Source organism: Erythrolamprus reginae, chromosome 2 (assembly GCF_031021105.1).
Source record: "Erythrolamprus reginae isolate rEryReg1 chromosome 2, rEryReg1.hap1, whole genome shotgun sequence".
Lineage (NCBI taxonomy): Eukaryota > Metazoa > Chordata > Lepidosauria > Squamata > Dipsadidae > Erythrolamprus > Erythrolamprus reginae.
In genome coordinates, this window is record NC_091951.1 from 120,146,370 (window position 1) to 120,162,667 (window position 16,298).

General features: G+C 35.8%; 1 protein-coding gene across 1 annotated transcript; it reads right to left on the bottom strand.

The window, feature by feature from the left end:
* Positions 1–4,271: 4,271 nt before the first annotated feature.
* Positions 4,272–13,530, bottom strand: YIPF5 (Yip1 domain family member 5). The gene is made up of 6 exons (XM_070739350.1): positions 13,378–13,530; positions 11,707–11,819; positions 10,391–10,563; positions 7,601–7,746; positions 6,328–6,509; positions 4,272–5,267 (listed from the first exon to the last, which is right to left on the bottom strand). The coding sequence occupies exons 2-6, from the start codon at positions 11,811–11,813 to the stop codon at positions 5,105–5,107; spliced, it is 771 nt and encodes a 256-aa protein (XP_070595451.1). The 5' UTR covers positions 11,814–11,819; positions 13,378–13,530; the 3' UTR covers positions 4,272–5,104.
* Between the last annotated feature and the right edge of the window lie 2,768 nt (positions 13,531–16,298).

A 16,298-nucleotide genomic window follows, 5' to 3' on the forward strand; every position in this document is an offset into this window, starting at 1 on the left:
GAGAGTCTGATCTGCTTAGAAGACTAGCAAAGAATGGGAAACATTTTCTAAAAATCTAAAAGGATGTTATGTAAAAACATGGAGTTGAATATCTGAGATAGGAACAGAAATAATGGATTTAAGGTACAGAAAGGAAGGTTCTAGCCCTCCAAGGCCTCCTCCTACTTTCCTAATAGTAGGAGCAATTCAGTAGTGGAACCAATTATCTAATTAGGTTCCTCTTTGCTAGATCTGTTCAAGTAAAAACTAGAGAGAACCATTTGTCAAGAGGGAAATAGTAGCATGATTGATTTTTTTTAAAAAGCCTTTATTCTTCTTTTAAGAACCTACTATCAAATATGATCTGAGCTCAGATGACACAAGTGTCATGTTATGTATAAGCAATTTTTCAATTCTTCTATAAATGCAAATAAAAATCCAAATTAAAATAGCCATTGTGCATGCTAGCCACAAAATTATTCTTTAATTCATTTGTTGAAAGTCCAAAGTTAAGGTGAAGTCGAGCTGATTAGTATATCTCATAATAGCACAATATTTTAGGTTGAGAAGCAGATGTACTCAGGAAAGAATTTGAGCTTTCATATCTATTAGAACAGTTTGGAATATGATTAGTTCTCATTTGAAAAAGTAATCACTGTAATTTGGTTGCACAAACACAGAACACTGTGATCCCTGAGCAGATAATGTTCTTCATTAAAACAGAGTAAATAACTTTGTTCTTGGGGGCAGATATATCACAACAATCAGAATGCAATGTATTATTTTAAAATACTCTTTGCAATTGTATTTAGATCAAGAATACTATCCTACACATACCTGTTCAAAATTAATTCCTACTAAATCCCAGCTTAGTTGATAGGCTTGTAGCCTTAGAGATCAAAATGCCAATGAAAAGTAAAACAAAAACAAAAAACCCTTCACCTCTTGGGAAACACAACTATGAAAATTAATGATTCCAAAATAGCAGGGGGGAGGGGGAATTATTTCAGAATAATTTTGATAAGTAGGTAAGGTATACATATAATGCATTTTGATGGATATAAATAACTAGTGCTTACTGAGCCTCAGGACTGAGAACAAATGCAACGGATCTTTCCGAAATGGGAGCCTAAGGACACATAGAATTGCTATAATTTCTTCTCAGTACTCTCCCTTTGCATCATAATAGGCTTGAAATCAGGGGCGGGCTACCAATTTCAGCCCTACCGGAGTGTGCTTGGAGCGTGCTGCAGTGCGCGTGCTGCAGTGCGCGTGCTGCAGTGTGCGTGCTGCAGTGTGCGTGCTTCAGTGTGCATGCTGCAGTGCATGTGTCCCTGGCGTGCGCCCATTCCTGGTGCATGATTCGGCTTCTGTATATGCGCAGAAGCCAAATCTCGCATGAAAATGCGTACACATGATTTCCAGGGGTTTTTTTTTTGCTTCCACGCACTTGTTGCCAGCGAAGCGTCCGTTTTTGCGCTGCTGGGATTCCCTGAGGCTCCTTTCCATGGGAAACACCACCTCCGGACTTCCGTATTTTTGCGATGCTGCAGGGGAATCCCAACAACGCAAAAACGGGTGCTTCGCTGTCAGCGAAATTGCAGAATCGCAAAGACACGGAAGTCCTCAAAACCCTACCTCTGGACTTCCGTGTTTTTGTGATGCTGCGATTTCGCTGAGGCTCCCCTCGCTGGGAAACCCCACCTCCAGACTTCCATTGCCAGCAAAGTGCCCATTTTTGCGCTGCTGGGATTCCCCTGCAGCATCGCAAAAATACGGAAGTCCGGAGGTGGTGTTTCCCATGGAAAGGAGCCTCAGGGGAATCCCAGCAGTGCAAAAACGGGCGCTTCGCTGGCAACAGAAGTCCAGAGGCGGGGCATCCCAGTGGCGGCGTCTTGGGTTTGTAAGGTGAAAATAGTTTGGAAGAAGAGGCAAAAAAATCTTAAATTCCAGGTTTGTATCTCGAAAGATTTGTATGATGAGGGGTTTGTAAGATGAGGTATCACTGTATTTACTCTTGTTTTATGAAGTTTATAATTGAGACTCTGAAGCTTGGTATGGCCCCAGAAATATTCCATAACCCCATAATTTCAAGAGTGATGTTCTTGGCATAGGGTTTTCAGAGCTAACGTGTGATAGAGAAGGCAGGATACGGCACAGCAATTATGCAGTTTTTGATGGATGCTGTCATTGGTGGCAAATGTTAGATGCCCCTCCAATCTGTGCAGCACCAGAGAAGGTACAATGTACAGCTTGTGAAATTTTGTCCTTGCTATTTTTTCAGATGTTTTCATGCTTCTGTTCCTTGGAAATTAGTCAAAATAATAAGAAATAAATTGCCATTTTTTCTGATTAGTTTTCCAGCTTTCCTCCCTATAATCCTGTGTTTTTATCTCCCAAAGCTTCACAGTGCAGCTTCTCGTCACTTATCTGTTTATCCCTAGTACTGTATTATCTGTGCAAAGTAACAAAGAATGCATCTCTTCAACCAAGCAATTCACATTACCCCACAGCCTACTTTTCATTTCTTAGCTTTTTCTTCCAGTCCTGAATGAACCTTCTTCAAGCTGGGCGACTGGTTTTCCAACTTTGGCATTGTATTGTGGGAGGTGGCTAGGAAGCAACACAAAGGGTGCAATCCAAAACAGTCCGATTCATTTTACTCAGAAGTGGGGCTATTTTATTTCATGTGCCAGCTTCAAGGGGGCATAGCCCACCTTCACAGCTTTATCAAATTTATAAGAAAGTTAAAAAATGTATGTGCCAATATGAAAATTTGGACACCTGAAGAAAAAGGATCGTCTTTAGATATTTTTTCTTAAATAATGAGAACCACTCATTATTTTCCCGCCTGACCTCTAACCAATCACCCATTATTAAGACCATTTCATTTATTGAGTGATTGCTAGGACTGGAAAGCTTTATCGAGTCTTCATGAAGTAATGAATCTAAATTAAGTCAATTTTATCTGCTTGACCTTACTGGCATGCTTGACATCTGAAAACTCTAAAACAGGTACTGAGATTTCTTTTTACAGAAATAGTGCTTAACTCCTTCAGAAAAGCAAGCACTTCAATGTGCTTTGAAAATCTAATAAAGCTTCATACTAATTTGCTCAGACAAATTATGCTAATCCATCTATTATCTTAAATTCCATCGGGATTCTCCTTTAAAGAAATAATTGCAGTGTCTATTGAACTGAAAATTATAAAGCATCAAATCTTGGAGATACGCTATATATTTTTGCTAGAATCTCATTTGTCTGATAAGGTTCTCATTGCTGCTGCTTCTCTTCTGGTTGTCCTGATGATAAATAACACTTTGCAGTGACAAGCAGTGGTAATGAATGCTGCAGTATTACCACAAAGATCTCAAAAACAACCTGATACAAAATATAGGCATGACATTTAAATCTAGAACTTTTGCCATTTAAAAAAATACATCACCAGCAACACTGTCATTTTTCGAAACATCTTACATTTTTAAAAATCCAAAGCCATTCAGAAAAGGTAGTGGTTTAAATGTCGATCACAACATTTAGGGTATATTTTATATAACTAAGTTTGTTGCAGAACTTGATTTTATGTCTGAGTTCATTTTATTTAATAGAATAACAGAATCAAAAGGGATCTTAAGGGTTTTCCATCCAAGATGGTGAATATACCCAACACTACTACCTTCCCCACATCAGCCTTGTGTGAGGAGGGCTGGTCTGAAAGTAACTGGGCCAAAGTTATCCAGCTTGCTTTTATGCTTAAGGTAGAACTAAAGTTCAGTCTCCTGGTTTCTAGCATGATGTGTTAACTACTACACCAAATTATCTCTATCCTGTTGTTCTAGTACAAATGAATTATAAGTATGTAGATGCAGTAATAACGAAAAACCACATCGTTTGCCAACATTGTCTTTATGTAGCAAAGCTCAATACTGTAAGATATTTAAAAGGTAAGTCCAAACAATGTATGTAGAATTCTGCAGTAACTCAGGGATGTGTGTGTGTGTGTGTGTGTGTAAGTACCAAAAATGCTGTATTTGTTCACTAGTATTGCCTACTTTTGTAATAAGCTTGTAAAGAACATATGTTAGTCATTTAATTTTGTTATTACCTAACACTAAAATAAGTCATTACTGAATTTTTTTAAGGGTGCACATGGTTTCCATGTCAGTTAAATCATTGTTTTTCTCATTATGGCTGGAATCCAAACTCTATATTTCTTGATGACCATGACACTGTAGTTGTTTCAACCGCTTAAATATAAGATGGATTCTACTACATTATAATTTAAACAATATTTGCTCAGTGGGAATAAATCTTTATTTAAATAAATAGCTAAGCAATTCTGTATTGGACAATATTACAGTGAAGGAAATTACTAAAATGAAAAATGTAGGAACATTTTGAAAAAAATAATAATCTGTATGCTTTATACTAGACTGTAATACTGATATTTGTCTAAATCTATTTTCTAAAACAAGTTTTTGATAAACTACTGGAATTCTGAATTTTAGCCTAAAAGCACTTTCCCACATGTATATAAGATGACAGAACTATTTACAAAGTATATATAAAATGAAATAAACACAACAAATTTGAGCCTGGATAGACATTTGGATTGTAAAGAAAAGGAATTGGAGGATTATAAAAATGCTGAAGAATTATATATGGGATCCATTTTGTATTTGCTTTCAGATTAAATGTTATTATGAGAAATTTTCTATTTTGCTAAGTTGATAAAATGGAAAATGTTTGCTGTTTAAATTTGTTGCTTTATATTACTGTGGGAAAACATATTAATAATTTCACTTTCTTTTGTCAATAAAATTTTCTGAACTACAAAAATTTTCAAAAATAATGTTCTGCAGGTTATAGGACTGAAGAGTTTTATATTTTAAACAGCATAATTAGCTTGTTTGAAAGCTGAAGCTTTTACAGGTCAATGTAAAAATGTATTTAAGAGTCCTATAAAAAGAAACACAAAAAGAACACTTTGTTATTGTTGCTCCAGATTCAAATATTAATCTTGAAAGACAGCAGCCCAACAGTTGATTTCTGGTCCCAGTTTAAGCATCCCAAGTAAAAGCTCTCAGTTCAGCTCATTTAAGTCCAATAATTAAGACAGTCAGCTTAAAACACAGAAATGAGGGCGAAGACTCCATATAATAAAGCACAGGGATATGCTACTAGAAGTTGTTGTCCTTCCATTGCTAAGGCTGAAATGAAGAGCTTGGAAGCTGAAAAACTACACCATCCAATAATTCCAGCAGCAAGAATAATTCCCATCATGCCCCTGAAAACAAGAATAACAGGAAAGGAATCAAGCACTGATAATATCACATTACTTTGTATATATCAGAACACTTTTACACTGGAGACATGGCACATATGTTATCGAATTACAGTATATAGATTTTAAGCACTAAATTATTTTCTGGCCAAAACTGTTAATATTCCTAATTCATATGTTCAAAAGCCTCTACCTAGAGACTGTTAATACAAAAATGTTGCCAAAGAACTAGTACTTATATGGATCTCAGTAAATTTGGAAAATGTATATATACCTGAATGTCAGTCAGCTTTATATAACACTTTAGAATGTTAAATTATGCAACTATGATCTTGTTCTGAATTTTCGGTGAAATCAGATAGAGTTTTGTTTTAATAAGCTTCAGAAAATCACTCACTTTAGAAAGTCACTCTAAATAATTCCTGACTAATGTAAAATGTTAGGGAATTGTTACAAAGAAAAAAAAAATAAAGAAGCTTGTACTGTATTTTGTATTACAGCATTCCAGTTTCTCATTTACTTATAATTAAAATGATTTTGAAAAGAAGAAATTAGAAGGGATAGGGAACCTTATCAATGTGAAAGGATTCATCTGCAGGACCAGACTGCCCACTTCTGGACTAAAGAATCCAACACAAAATATTGTGCTGAGAAGCTATTATTCCACAGTTTTAAACTATAATGTTTATGGTACTTACATTTTGAAAGTGCTACAGTATTATATCCTTTTTTTACTGGCTACATTTTATTATTTGGATTAGGAGGTAGAATTTTAAAGAATGCTCAAAAACGTTTTCTTTATAAACGAGAAAACATATTGCAAAAAAAGAGTAAAAATTCAAATAATTTTCCCAGTGTTATAATTCCCAGGCAATTAGGACCAAAAATACAAACACTCTATAAATTTTAAAAAATGCAAAAATCAAATTCAGTTTAAAATTATACATACTAAGTATTTTTTAAATTCTACATAAATTCACATTCATTTGAGTACATTTACTATGGTGAGCAATAATATACAGCATTCTTAAATGGCATTGTAATGCTCTTTGCTATTACTTACTGTAGGGAAAATATAATTGCAAAGCTTGAAAGCATGATCATAGGAAGAAGACAATATCCTAAGACACTTGCAACACAACCAAATGAAACACCGGTCATACTCATCAGATTCAGGAGACAGAACATTCCTAGACATCCTATTGCACTAATTCCATATACATAGCCGAACTGAATTTTTCCAGCCTAAAAAAACAACAACCAAGAATAAAAAAAGGGAGAGGGGGGAAAATACATTAATGTTCTGGATGTATTTTAGGAAGAGATTTTGCAAAGAGACAAATAAAGAATACAAAATAAAATCAAGCCAGTACTCGGTAACAATGAACATTTCTGAAACCTTAGAAATAAGATTATCTTCGCATTATTTCACATCCATGTGTCAAACTTTTTTTTACATTATTTTAAAAAATAGGTTTCCCACATAAAATTAGTGTTACCATTACACTGCTTTATATAATGCAACCAAATTTAGAGGGAAATACTAGCAATACAAATATCTTTAGTACAGCTATTTGGATCCATAGCAGAAGTATTTTGGCAGGCACCTGGGTATGCTTGCTGAATTTGTCACCACCTCCTTAACAACACTGCACCATTTCCTGTGCTTGCTCACAGTGGCCACCAGGACTTTAGGAAAATAATAGAGAATCACCATGAAGTACAAAAAAGTTGTCTCCTAAATGCTTTCTTTTCAATGGGGTATGTCTTAATCAAGTGTCTATAGCATCCTCTTCTCTGTGGATACCTACGCATTTGGATACCCTCCAAGCTATATTTATAGACTTTTAAAGCAACAGATGAAGCACCACTTAAGTATTTTTAATAAGCATTATTCATAAAAGTAATCCCAGAGATGTATTATTAACACCTATTTATGTAAAAATATTATATCCATTAAAAAACAAAAAGGAAAAAAGGTGAAGGAAGAGAAAACAGTAATTTCCTACCAAATTTTGGAGAATTTATATTTTTATGAGAATTTATTTATCACTGGTCCATTAGCCAGGGGTTGGGGGACTCCTGTTCTAAATTACTCTTAGTAAATGGGAATATCCAGCAACAGTTATTGTCTTTCTCAACCTTGTGGATCAGGGATAAGGCTCCAAATAATGACCATAAAACTGCAATTCACATTCTTCAATAGAAATTATATTCAACCCTGTGTATCATTGTTTTTATAAATTACTGATATTTAAATGATAAAATCTTGATTTCTGTTTGGTTTAAACTTGTAACTTTCAAACTGACAGGACTATATAGTAATGAAATCTTACCAACAATAATGTAGATCCAAAGGCTAGGCAAAAGACCATAGGTCCTGCCAGATCAGTTTCATTCATAATGTTGCCATCTGCAGCTTTTAATGGGTGCAGTACTGTTAAAGTCTTCTGCCAGATATGGTCAAAATTTATTCCTAGTTCTGTAGATCAAATTAAGAACACAGATTTAATAGATTAATAAACTGTAAGAGTCCCTCTCAATTATAGCTGCATCCCTTGTGTATTACAAAATGTAGAATGTTGAAATAACAATAACTGACATCAGAAAATGACCAACCACCCAGATAAGAAAAAAACTACTAAATCAATCACAGAAGCATAAAAAGTGTATCAGAAAAAAGGCTCATAACCCATTCTGCCCCTGAAATAAGATAGATCATCAGGGCTTTGCAGAAGCCTTGGATTAAAGAAGTGGATCCACACTTCTGTACTAAATTAGATATTCTCTTAGATCACCAAAGGTCAGAGACCAAATATATAGCAAGCTGCATTAGTCATCTTAATTTGTAAAAGGTCATCCTATTTTAATTTTGTATGGTTTTTTCCCCTTTTGGTTTATTTAAGCAAAATATCTTAACCCTGCTGTTCTGTTCGGGTCTGTGAGACCCGAAATCAAGGTTTGAGACCCTGTAAAAAATTTTCCCTGCATATCTGAAACTTGAAATTTCATGACTTTTCATCATTTCAGGGGTTCTCTCTATGAGAATTTTTTTGGGGGGGTGGGAGGTTTCTTTCTTGCTGAAAAAAAAACCTCCCTAATGTTATGTTCCCGGGTCACCCTGACCCGGACCGAAAACTCTTCATTTGCAGTGCTTATGTTTGGTCTTTTTGAAAGCTTTTTTCACTTGGAAAGTAGTCTGAACATTTCTTCACACAATGGAATGAAAATTGAACTGAAAAAATTAATCCTTATTGGTTTATTTTGCCCATAAATGTGCCTCCCCCCCCGTTTTTGTGAAAGTTTTTTCAATTTATGGATAGTTTTGCTTGCAAAATGCAGTCTATTTTACTGGAGTTGGTGTGGGAATGGTACCTTGAACATTTCTGAATATAAGAAAAATATAAAGGAACTGAAAAAAATGATTCTTACTGTTTTTTTAACATCAGAAATAAGGCCTCCCCCCCCCCTGGCTGCTTGCAACAATTTTCAGTTTTTATTTTTTTATGCTCCAAATCCGAAATATTCTTTAAAATCTTACGCATTCATTTACTCAATTTAACAATGCTGATCATCAAAAAAATATTTGTGGGGGTGGGGGAAAAATTTTTTTCTTGGCAAAAAAAAAGTCACATTTACTCTGTTCGGGTCATATAGACCCGGATCAAAATGATTTTTTTTAGGTACTTGAATTTGGTCTTTTTGAAAACTTTTTCCACTGGAAAACTAGTTTGAACATTTATGAACATAATGATATGAAAATTGAACTGGAAAAATTGAGACTTATATTTTTATTTTGATCAAAAAGCCCCTCCCCCCATCCTTTTTGAATTTCGTGTCAATTTATATTTTTTAAGGCTACAAATCCCTAAGGAATTTTCCCCCAAAAGGTTTGATATACTAAATTGAACAATCCTGAACATAAGAAAAATATAAATGAACTGAAAAAAATGACTCTTATTGGTTTATTGTTTTATACTCGAGTATAAGCCTACTCGAGTATAAGCCTATTTGAGTATAAGCATGGGGGCCCATTTATGAGCAAAATAAACCAATAAGGATCATTTTTTCAGTTTAATTTTCATATCATTATGTTCAGAAAGGTTCAAGCTACCAATCCCACACCAAAATAGAATAGTAAAATAGAATGCATTTTGCAGGCAAAATTATCAATAAACTCAAAAGTTTTGATATACTAAATTGAACAATTCTAAACATAAGAAAAATAGAAATGAACTGAAAAAAAATGATTCTTATTGGTTTATTTTTGAATATAAGACCATATCATTTTATACTCGAGTATAAGCCTACTCGAGTATAAGCCTATTTGAGTATAAGCATGGGGGCCCATTTATGAGCAAAATAAACCAATAAGGATTAATTTTCTCAGTTCAATTTTCATATCATTGTGTGCAGAAATGTTCAAGCTACCAATCCCACACCAACTTTAGTAAAATAGAATGGATTTTGCAAGCAAAACTATCCATAAATTGAAAAAACTTTCACAAAAACGGGGGGGGGGAGGCACATTTATGTGCAAAATAAACCAATAAGGATTAATTTTTTCAGTTCAATTTTCATTCCATTGTGTGCAGAAATGTTCAAACATGTTTCCAGGTGAAAAAAGCTTTCAAAAAGACCAAACATAAGCACTGCAAATGAAGAGTTTTCGGTCCGGGTCAGGGTGACCCGGGAACATAACATTAGGAACTTTTTTCGAACAGAACAGCAGGGTTAAGGTCTTGATTTTAAGACATCATGCCATTCAAGTAAATGAAGTGAAATTAAATAAAATGTTAAAAATTACTCTCTACCAATGTTCCCTCTAAGCTGTGTGGCCGCGTGGATGTGCACATGAGAGAATTGTGCACGGAAGTTTCCAACTTCCACGCGCCATTTTCTAATATCAGAGGCTGTGCGACTGCACACCCATGCACGTGACTAGAGAACGACACGCAGCAATTTCCAATCGCCATGCACCGTTTTCTAATGTTAGAGGGACCATTGATCTCTACATTAGCATAAACACATGCACACAAACCTCATAATCAGCTATGATTACTCCTTTATAGATTGGATCATGTATTTGGTTGACATGGAAATTCTGCAAGGAATAAAAATCAAACCTTCTAGTAACGGAGGTTCATCCTCAAAATTGCTTCCATAGAAAGACTGTGGTGAAGATGGAGTGTATGCTGGTGTTGGCTGAAAAATTTGACCAGTGTATGGCTGTTGAGGTTGTATCATCTCTGGAGGGACATATCCACCTTGCTGAGAATACTCATAGCCACCATACTGCCTGCAGAAAACAGACCTTAAATGTTTATTATATGAAAACAGAACCTTTCTTTGCCACAGAGGGATGTTTAAGGCACTACAATATTACCTAAGCCCCAAAGTACCACCTCCATATCAAAGGCATCATTTACACTGATTATCATATTGATAAAAACTGTAAATATTCTATATAGTCCCTGAATAAATGTTTTCTATTAAGTTTGTTTGCTGCCTACCTCACCAAAAGAAAATTAATGAAATATATTTATATAAACATTATTTATATAAAGAAAACAGATACATCAATGTTTGAAACATACCAAAATTATTTACAGGATAATTTTGATTAAAATTACATGCATTTATTTGACTGCACTGTCTAATATGACAAAATACAATTTCTCATTTTAAATTTGTTATAACTTTCTAACAACATTTTTCTCAAAATATTACCAGGTAAAACTCAAGTATTATAATATAGTCCTTCTTCCAAAATAATCCAGACTATTACTTTGCTTTCCCACCTGCTGTCATATAAAATAATTGATACTAACATATACTTCAGGTTTTGTGACATGTAGGTCACCATGTATCTACTGTGACATATAGGGACACTGCTAGACTTAAGGAAAAGTTGTCAGTATTTTCGGAAAACTTCATTGCAAGTAATCAATAGCGTATACTTAAAGAGAAATTTTATATTGAAGAATGATTAACCATTCCAATTTTGGATTCAAATATTAAACTACATTATCTGATAAGTGTGCCACATTAAGAAGTACTGTGGCAGTTCATACTTGCTATATAAAAGAAGAATTCAATATGCATTAACATAACATCTGACTAGTATTAGCCTAATCAACTGCATTTTCTACAGTCATAAGTAATCTTGGTTGAGCATCAGTAAATGCTGCTGTTTGACTCAATTTTTAAATTCAGCCATTGTTTGAAATTCTTCTCATCCTGCACTATGGATTTATCTTAGGAGTTTTTTGTTTCCAGAAAATTGAAGTTATTTTGAGAAATGTGATCTAAATAAATAAAACGTTTCAGATATAAAAGTGGCACGATTGTCAGAAATTAAATAAAATTGAACACTTCAGCCACATACAAATATAAGACAATATTATATTGACTATTTGGAACAATAAAAAAATTAATTTACTTGTTGTATGCTCCTCCTCCAGCATCTGCTCCATATTGTTGTGCTTGATCATCAATACTATAACTTGTCTGGTAGAAATCTGTATTTAAATTATCAAATCCAGACATTGCGATCTGTAAAATAAATATTTCTCTTACTATTTTCAAAACAGCTACCCAAAGCATGGTCCTTCAATGAATATCTTCAACTATAAATCATCAAGAATAAATTATACAATGTTTTGGGGAAAAATAATGCATTCAGTCAAACACTAAATTATATACCAAAAAGAAGAAAAGGACCACAACATTTGATTATCCTCAAATCGCCTAAGGAAAGTACAAGTAGTCCTCAACTTACAACCACAACTGAGCCCAGTTGCTCAGTTGCTAAGTGAGACACTTGTTAAGTGAGTTTTGCCCCATTTTGCTACCTTTCTTGCCAAAGTTGTTAAGTGGAATCACTGCAGCCGATAAGTTAGTAACACAGTTGTGAAATGAATCTGGCTCCCCCATTGACTTTGCTTGCCATAAAGTCACAAAAGGGGATCCCATGACCCCCTTCCTAAATATGAGTTGGTTGCCAAGCATCTGAATTTTGATAATGTTTCTATGGGGATGCTGTAACGGTCATTAAGTGATGGAAAGCAGCCATAAGACACTTTTTTCAGTGATGTAACTTTGAAAGGTCATTCAACAATATAAGTCAGGTTGTGTAGTGATTAGAGTGCAGTACTGCAAGGCTACTTCAGCTAACTGCTAGCTGTAGTTCAGCAGTTCAAATCTCACCACCGGCTCAAGGTTGACTCAGCCTTCCATCCTTCCGAGGTGGGTAAAATGAGGACCCAGATTGTTGGGGGAAATAGGCTGATTCTGTAAACCACTTAGAGAGGGCTGTAAAAACACTGTGAAGCATTTTGTAAGTCTAAATGCTATTGCTAAGTTGAGGACCACCTGTACCTACTCCAACAGAACATAAAGCTATTATATTAAGATCTATATAAATTTTCCAATGTTTTCTATCATTAGATGTTAGCCCTCTGGTTGATGAATGTAATGTATGTTTGATTGTTTAAATGGGAGTGATTGGATTTAGGATATTTCTATTGTTTTTAAAAATATGCCTTTGGAGAGGGGCGGCATATAAATCCAATAAATAATTAAATAAATATAATCTGTTAAGTGTTGGTGCTATTCAAAGCCTATCAGGCTCAAGGATGACTCAGCCCTTTATCCTTCCAAGGTGGGTAAAATGAGGACCCAGATTGTTCAGGGCAATAGGATTAATCTATAAAACTGCTGAGAGGGCTGTAAAAGCGGTATGAGTCGCCTCGAGAAGGGCGGCACAGAAATGAAATCAATCAATCAAATAAGTAAGTAAGTAAATGTTTAAATGCTCTGGCTATTAGACGCTCGGGGAGGCACAGAACACGTTGATGATGGAAAACACAGGATCCACAAAATGGGGAAGAAACAACGACAGCGTTGGATCTCCAGAGACCACTAGCAATATTAGGGCCTTTCAGCCACGCACTCCGAAATTCCGTCCTTGCAATCAGGGGGGAAAAAAAGAGCACCGAAGCGAAGGAAGATGCTCCTGGAACGACTCTCTCCGCCTGATACACGTTTCCCCGACGGAGCATCAGTTCTTTTGACAAACTCGGGCACTACTCTGCTCTTTCCTGAAGCTCACCTTCCTCGGAAGCCTCCTTCCCCGGCGAGGCAACGACGTCCCCTCAACCTGCCGTCGGGAGCGACCCCTTCTTTCTTCCTCTCCGCTTTATTCCGCTCTCTGGGAAGCTACGTGTCCAGGGACCCAAGAGGAACCACTTCCGGGTGGCGGAAGGGCAGCGGCGGAACGCAACAAACCTTTTGCAGCGGAAGCCGCTCTCTCTCCGCACTCCATGGTCAAACCCTTCAATAGGCTTGGGAATGCCAAAAAACGAGCGGGCGGGAGTGGTTAAGCATGCACAATAAGAATTTCACCCTCTTCCTTGGAACTTTGTACTGCCTTGTGGATCCGTTTGCAGTATATATAAATGAATATACAAGCTGAGGTTATCCGAATATGTTAAGGGGGAAAGTGTCTGTTCTTTTATACAGTTATAAAAATGTACATACAAATTTATTTTATTCAAATATAAATTTATTATTTTATGCAAATATTTTATAAAGCTTTGATAGCTATATAAGCTGTCATCTGGAGGGCAGTCAGATATGTAGGGAAACTTTTGTTGCTCTCTAGCGATCTCCCTGATGATTTCCGTACCCGAAATGGTAAAAGGAACAAGAAGGAAAAGAATACCCGAATCTTTACAACTTTATATCTGGTATACTTTGGATGGTCCTGTATAATTATGCCGGTTGCTCACTTTCTGAATTAAATTTTCAAACTGATATTGCAGGATGCTAAAGTGTTAACAGATGGCACTTCCCAGGCTCCTGATCTTTGAGAATTTTTCAGAAGCTACTTTCATTTTTGCAGAAGAGAAGTTGGCATGCTGTAAAGCAAGTTGGCAATCTCCGGCCTCATCTTTATTTTTGACAATGTCCAAGCTTTTAAGATAGATCTACTTGCCTTAAATAGAGTGAAGGTTAACCCAGATCATGCAGAAGGGGGAATTACTGGAGCTGACAGCACTGGAAATACCTCCCATAGCTGTTGTATGAATGAGAAAATGTTTCAGGGATCATTTGTGTAAGTGCCCACAACATGTACTCAAAATTTCTAAATGTGCCCAGTAGTCCTCCAGAAGTGAAAATGTCTATTCTGTGGCTCATTATAAAGACTCATTGGTTGTCCTCTTCACACATTATCTTGTTACTTTGGGATTATCGCTTAGTTGAGTTAATATCGCTTCTGATAAAATATTCAAATAGAAGCTGATGCTTTCAGTGTTTTAGATTTATTACTAGAAATATAGATTAAAACTAGCATTTGCATGTACAAAGAAATTAACAAGGAAGAAGAAAAAAATCTAATGAGCTGGATATTTCCTGCTACTAGTATCAGTTCTGGTTATAGGTATAATTTATGGACATTAGGAATTCAATCAGTAAGAAGTACAGTGGGGTCATAGAAACAGAAGACTGACAGCAGAAAAAGACCTCATGGTCCATCTAGTCTGCTCCTATACCATTTCTTGTATTTTATATTAGGATGGATATATGTTTATCCTAGGCATGTTTAAATTCAGTTATTGTGGATTTATCAACCACGTCTGCTGGAAGTTTGTTCCAAGCATCTACTACTCTTTCAGTAAAATAATATTTTCTCACTTTTCTGATCTTTCCCCCAACTAACCTCAGATTGTGTCCCCTTGTTATTGTGTTCACTTTCCTATTAAAAATACTTCCCTCCTGAACCTTATTTAACCCTTTAATGTTTCGATCATGTCTCCCCTTTCCCTTCTGTCCTCCAGACCAGTGTTTTTTAACCAGTGTGCCATGAGACATGGTCAGGTGTGCCGTGGGGAAATTAAACATGGGTCCCCAAACTACCATTCCTGCCAGAATATCCCTTTTGTGTTCATTGAAACAGTCCTAGGTTTCACACTAAGTGAGTATAAATATGTTTAGAAACTATATTATTAACTACAGTATATGTATAATATGTACTGTGTTAGAGTGTTATATTGTGTCATTTTGGTTGGTAGTGTGCCCCAGGATTTTGTAAATGTAAAAAATGTGCCATGGCTCAAAAAAGGTTGAAAATCACTGCTCCAGACTATACAGATTGAGTTCATTAAGTCTTTCCTGATAATTTTTATGCTCAAGACCTTCCACAATTTTTGTAGCCTGTCTTTGGACCTGGTCAATTTTATCAATATCTTTTTGTAGGTGATGTTTCCAGAACTGAACACAGTATTCCAAATGTGGTCTCACCAGTGCTCTATACAGCGGGATCACAATCTCCCTCTTCCTGCTTGTTATACCTCTAGCTATGCAGCCAAGCATTCTGCTTGCTTTCTCTACCGTCTGACTGTACTTTTCACCCATTTTGACACTGTCAGAAATCACTACCCCTAAATCCTTCTCTTCTGAAGATTTTGCTAACAGAACTGCCAATACAACACTCAGATTGAGGATTCTTTTTCCCCAAGTGCATTATTTTACATTTGGAAACATTAAACTGCAGTTTCCACTGCTTTGACCATAGTTTGCCATATTACAGACGCCTCCAGGAATATCAACTCTATTGCGCACTTTAGAGTCATCGGTAAATAGGCAAACCTTCCCTACCAAACTTTCCCCTATGTCACTCACAAACATATTCAAAAGAATAGGACCCAGAACAGACCCTTATGACACATCACTTGTAACCAAGCTCTGCTTAGAATACTTGCCATTAACAACAACTCTCTGATATCTATGCTTCAGCCAGCTGCAAATCCACTGAACTGTCCAGGGATTAAGTCCAATCTTCACTAATTTATCTATCAGCTGTTTATGTGGAACCGTATCAGAGGCTTTGCTGAAGTCCAGATATGCAATATCTATGGAGCCACCTTCATCCAACAACTTTGTGACATAGTCAAAGAAATCAATGAGATTAGTCTGACATGATTTGCACTCAGTAAAACCATGCTGGTCTGGGTCCAATAAGTTATTGGT